This window comes from Chanos chanos, chromosome 6 (assembly GCF_902362185.1).
Source record: "Chanos chanos chromosome 6, fChaCha1.1, whole genome shotgun sequence".
Lineage (NCBI taxonomy): Eukaryota > Metazoa > Chordata > Actinopteri > Gonorynchiformes > Chanidae > Chanos > Chanos chanos.
The window spans coordinates 5,040,227-5,046,226 of NC_044500.1; the positions used below are offsets into that span (position 1 = coordinate 5,040,227).

The 6,000-nt window shown below is 39.1% G+C and overlaps 1 protein-coding gene across 1 annotated transcript in view; it reads left to right on the top strand.

Moving 5' to 3' along the window:
- Positions 1-5,692, top strand: part of LOC115814077 (NACHT, LRR and PYD domains-containing protein 12-like) — a 52,418-nt gene extending 46,726 nt beyond the window's left edge. Inside the window, exons 13-18 of the mRNA XM_030776797.1 lie at positions 1,396-1,569; positions 2,842-3,015; positions 3,773-3,946; positions 4,614-4,787; positions 5,132-5,305; positions 5,611-5,692. Of these exons, the coding sequence (XP_030632657.1) occupies positions 1,396-1,569; positions 2,842-3,015; positions 3,773-3,946; positions 4,614-4,787; positions 5,132-5,305; positions 5,611-5,692 (952 nt within the window). The remainder of the gene's footprint in view (positions 1-1,395; positions 1,570-2,841; positions 3,016-3,772; positions 3,947-4,613; positions 4,788-5,131; positions 5,306-5,610) is intronic.
- Positions 5,693-6,000: the final 308 nt, after the last annotated feature.

The following is a 6,000-nucleotide window of genomic DNA, read 5'->3' on the forward strand; positions in this document are numbered from 1 at the left end:
ATTACCTCTGCATCCACTGCGATGCATAAAAATCTAGCCACAGCAGAAAGACATTCTTGTAAATCACCATTCTTGTAAATCACCAATTTTTCACTGTATTGTTGTCTGCTTTGCTTGTACTAGTGTCTGCTTATGTCTATATTTGTGAGTCCATGTGTCTCCTACATTGAACTTTCTGAGGAAATTACAAGCATTTTAAGGTAACCTCAAATAAGACTGAATTAAATGAATGAATGTGTAATTTTTTTCTCAACATACTTAAATGCTCGACATTCAAATGTACCATTTTTTCCCAGACTGACAGGGTGTGATCTGACAGAGAAAAGTTGCGCAGTTGTGGCCTCAGCTCTCAGCTCAAACTCCTACACTCTGAGAGAACTGGATCTGAGTTACAATACACTGCAGGATTCAGGGGTGAAGCTGCTCTCTGCTGGCCTGGAGAGTCCTCATTGTAAACTGGAGAAACTGAAGTAAGATCATCAGATGTTGATAAACCTGTTCTATAGATCTGTCATTGTATTATCAGACTAATACAAGAGTTTGAGCATATTTATTGTATTTTTGTTGTGTGTGTGTGTGTGAGAGAGAGAGAGAGAGAGAGAGAGAGAGAGAGAGAGAGAGAGAGAGACAGACAGAGAGAGAGAGACAGAGAGAGAGACAGAGAGAGGGACAGAAACACATTGGACAGCTTGGAGAAACACACTGGACAAAATATCTGTGTATTTCTGTCTGTCTGTCTGTCTGTCTGTCTGTCTGTCTATCTATATATCCATCTATCTATCTGTCTGTCTGTTGCACATCAGCAGTATAATTGAGTTCTATACAATAACAAAGACATTTGTTAATCGTGTCACGAACAGATATTTGGGCATAATCCTCAACTGATGAAAGTGAAATGGCTCCCATGTGTTCAGGCTGCTTATATTATTTTACAGTGTTTTTGTTGTATGTTGTCCTAAATGACTCCAATAATGCAAAGATGCAGTTACTGATGTAAAAGAGAGATTTTTCACAGAAGAGAGATTACTCCAATATTCCCTCTTTAGCTGCTGCAGAGCATAGAAATATGAGCAAAACATAAACAAATTCATGAAAACAAGTATTCAAGTAAATCAAGTTTCAATAGTACTGATTTCCGGTGAGTTTGTGCCTGTGTTTGTGAGTCCACACGTGTCTCTTAAGCTGAACTTTCTGAAGAACTGACAAGCATTTCAAAAGTAAACTCAAATAAGATTGACTGAATGAATGAAAGAATGAACATGTCATTTTTATTCTGAATATTCAGTATGATGTGTTGGATCACTAAAAGTTGATTGTGTGTATTTGTGTTTGTGTGTGTGTGTGTGTGTGTGTGTAACTGCAAGTTCAATTGTCAGATGTACCATTTTTTTCCAGACTGATTGCGTGTTGTCTGACAGAGGAAAGTTGTGCAGCTCTGGCCTCAGCTCTCAGCTCATTCTCCTCCAGGCTGAGAGAACTGGACCTGAGTAAGAATAAACTGCAGGATTCAGGAGTGAAGTTGCTCTCTGTTGCCCTGGACAGTCCTCACTGTAAACTGGAGAAACTGAGGTAAGATCATCTCTCTGAGAGTCACACATGACTGGCTCTTCACTACAGCACATTCTCTAATAGTGAGTTTATATGATTAACCAGTTTGTAATCCCTTGCTTTACAGACTGAACTAGTTTTAAATGTAAACTTGTTAATCGTTAATCATGACAATAAAGTACAGATAAATCCAGGACATTGTATTTTTCTGAAGTGTGGTTGGAGTCAAGCTGGTACTTTTCAGATGTTGATAAAGTATATTATTTTTACTTTGAATATCCAATAAGATATGTTTTTATATGTATGTGTGTGTGTGTGTGTGTGTGTGTGTGTGTGTGTGTGTGTGTGTGTGTGTGTGTGTGTGTGTGAGATAGCTGTGTGTGATGGCCGCATATATAGGCCCCTACACCAGTTTAGTTTCCACCTCATTTATCACATTACATATAAATATGCAGTATATAATAACAAAAACCACATTTGTCCTCCAAAACCTTTTATTCCACTGTCAGTTGCTAATGTTAGTGCCCAAACTTAGTTATTGAATGTTTCTGTAGTTTACTTTCTCCGTTGTTACCTGCCTGAGTCATTTTTCCAGGTATGTCCGACAAGAAAAGGGGTATGTATGGAAACACAGGCTATTTATTGAGTTCCAAGGGGGAAGGCAGAGGAAACTTCCATGCTTAATTGCCTGAGCGGACCAAACATCACCTTGTGTGTCTTAATTGTTCTTAAAATACATTTTGCTTTGTTTTGTTTAATAAGATTAATTGTTAAATAATATTATGTAAATCTCAGTTGTAATATTTGTTTAACCATAACCACATATATTTATGTATTAGTTATGTTCTATTGTTCGTCGCCTCCTCTGGTATTTGGTGCTGGCCACCAAACTATAATCATGTATCCTTGTCTTTTGTCCTTGATTTAGGTCCCTGTGCTTTGTTGCTGTATCTGTGTCCCTGTCTATTGTCCATGTGCCAGTGTATCAGAGCACTGGTATGTCTATTTTGCTAAGAAGGCTAAAGATGTTTCTGCTGTTTTTAGACCTCTTTCAGTTTCACTTTCAGTTTCCCATGGTTTATTGGATTTTCCATGTTTTCTTGGAATTCTGTTTTTCAACTAAGTAACACTTTCATTAACAAACACCAAAATTCTGCACTGCCACTCCTGTCTCTGTGCCCTTCTCTTGGCCTGCCCTTTACTGTGTGCGTGTGTGTGTGTGTGTGTGTGCGTGTGTGTGTGTCAGTGTGTCTGTAAATGTATTCAATATTCGGATATGCTATTTTTTCCCAGACTGTTCAAGTGTTATCTGGCGCAGGGAAGTTGTGCCATTCTAGCCTCAGCTCTCAGCTCAAACTCCTCCAGTCTGAGAGAACTGGATCTGAGTTACAACATACTTCAGGACTCAGGGGTGAAGTTGCTCTCCGCTGGCCTGGACAGTCCTCACTGTAAACTGGAGATACTGAGGTAAGATCTTCTCTCCGAGAGTTACACATGACCTACCCTTCAGTACAGAACATTCTCTAACAGTGAGGTTACACTGTAGATTTAAAACTCCTTCAGTCTCTGAAGGTGCTTCATAGAAGGTGCTCCACAGGTGCGAGTTTGTTCCAACTGTACATTTTGTGAGGACTATTCATAAGGGCTTTATGACTTGCTTTTTGTCTGGCCCCTCACCTGAGACCTCTCTGCCTTTGGTGACCCTACCAGGAGCTACATGCTCCACACAGCACAGCTCCCAGGATCACAGGGGCTCCCAAACCCCTCTTCAGATGTGGATAAACATATTATATGGATCTATCATTGTATCATCAGACCAGTAGAAGTGTCTGAGCATTTTTATCACAAGCTTAGTTGTGTGTGTGCGCGCGTGTGTGTGTGTGTGTGTGTGTGTGTGAGAGAGAGAGAGCGAGAGAGAGAGAGAGAGAGAGAGAGAGAAAAGCATATTCGACATTGAACAGAATATCTGTGTATCTCTATCTATCTGTCTGTCTGTCTATCTATCTATCTATCTATTGGTCTGTCGGTCTGTCTGTCTGTCTGTCGTTGCCTCTCTGTTTGTATTGCACAGCAATAGTATTATTAAATTCTATACACTATCACAGACATTATTAATCATGATAATAATGATAATAAATTGTGTGTGTGTGTGTGTGTGTGTGTGTGTGTGTGTGTGTGTGTGTGTAAATGCAAGTTCAATATTCAGATGTACCATTTTTTACAGGCTGGCTTGGTGTGATCTGACAGAGAAATGTTGTGCACCTCTGGCCTCAGCTCTCAGCTCAAACTCCTCCAGTCTGAGAGAACTGGACCTGGGTTACAATAAACTGCAGGATGCTGGAGTTCAGTTGCTCTCTGTTGGCCTGGAGAGTCCTCACTGTAAACTGGAGATACTGCGGTAAGATCATCTCTCTGAGAGTCACCAACGATCTGCTCTTCACTAGAGCACATTCTCTGATAATACAATAATTCATGATTGGATCTATATGCATTCAAGTATTTTTAATGTAAATCATAATTAAATACGGCAATATCATGGTGACTGTGGGAGTTTACTTCAGATGAGCCAATAGAGATGATTAGTGAGGATAAAATGAGCATTTACTGTGTGTGTTAAATCCATGCAACCCTCTGAGTTCCACACACAAGAACACACAGATCATTAAGAATGACACTATCAGATATCCGATCATTTTTGCGGATGATGATATGAAATGGCTCCCACATGTTCATTCACTATGTGGATAAATTCAATCTTTAGGTAATTATTGTATGTGGCGAATAAGTACAGTGCCTGAAAAGCGATTTCATAGATTAGGTTTGAAGATCCTTCTAGAGAACATTTTAAAGTCTTGTAGAATATGGTCTGATATAATGTGATGAGACACATTTATTTATACTACAGGCAATAGTAGTATAAATGGATTATAAAAGGATTTCTGAAAGTTGTAATTTTAACTCTTTTCAAGTATAGTGGTTTTTTTTTTGGTGTGTGTGTGTGTGTGTGTGTGTGTGTGTCTGTAACTGAAAGTTCCACACTTAGATATATTATTCATTTTTTCCAGACTGACTTGGTGTTCTCTAGCAGAGAAAAGTTGTGCAATTCTGGCCTCAGCTCTCAGCTCAAACTCCTCCAGTCTGAGAGAACTGGACCTGAGTGTGAATGATCTGCAGGATTCAGGAGTGAAGCATCTCTCTGCTGGACTGGAGAGTCTTCACTGCAAACTGGAGATACTGAAGTAGGTTAATCTCTCTGAGAGTCACACATGACTGCCTCTTCATTATAGTACATGTTTTAATAGTGTCATGTCACGAGCAAAACAAACAGCTTTATGATTAAATCTACAAAACGTCTCCTTTTCTGTTTCTTTCTGTATTGCAAGCAGTAGTAGTATAAATGGATCATAAAGTATGTGTGTGTGTGTGTGTGTGTGTGTGTGTGTGTGTGTGTGTGTGTGTGAGTAGACTCTGCAAAGAAGTTTTAGATATTTTAGGTCAGTTAAAATGAGCTTTAAATTCTGTTGAACTGAGCTGTGTGTCCTGAGCTGAACGTGTGAAGAGTGTGTCTCTGTTCTCTCTGTAGGCTGGGATGGTGTGGTATCACAGATGAAGGCTGTGCTGCTCTGGCTTCAGCTCTGACATCAAACCCCTCACACCTGAGAGAACTGGACCTGTATGGGAATTTAATAAAAAGCTCAGGAAAGAATCTTCTCTCTGCTATACAGGATGACCCACATTATAAACTTCAGAATCTAAAGTAATTAAAGTAAAGGAACACCCACTTCTTCTTCTTCATTTGTTTTGGTTGAGATTAGAAATGGTACATTCAGCTCTCACTGTGCCTCTAAGAGAACTTGCACAAACACATAAACTTAGGCTTTTAATTCAGTTATAGCATTAATTTAATTAACATTATAATCTCAGTTGGACCTTTACTATGTTTTAACATTTAAACCATTTTACCTGCAAAATCATTTCTTGTAATCTTCATCAACAAAATCAACTTTCCTGCATTTCTTTTTTTTTCCTCCCAGAATCTTTTGATTTTGGTGCCGTCTAAAGTCTGTTCTGGATGAAAAGTTTGCTTCAGTGCCGTAACTCCAAACTGGATCCCAGTGTGGTCCATGAAGTGGTGATGAAGTGATGCTGAGCTGAGTGGAGTGGATCAGGACTGTCTGACTGACTCACTGTTCCTCTACAGCATCTCCTCTGATACAGTGACTCTCCTCTACAAATTCAACTCCACAGTCACTCACTCACTCTAAACTCTCATCAGCAACACAGGACACTGCTCTTATCTCCTCTATTCACTTAAACTGTATGAGGTTTCTTATTACAAATGTTTAATATTCTTGTTGTAGAGAATTCTTATTTCATTTCATTTATGAATTTTCTGGTTGGACTGTAACTTCCAAAATCTTGATAATGAGCAGGGAAACCAGAAAACAAACA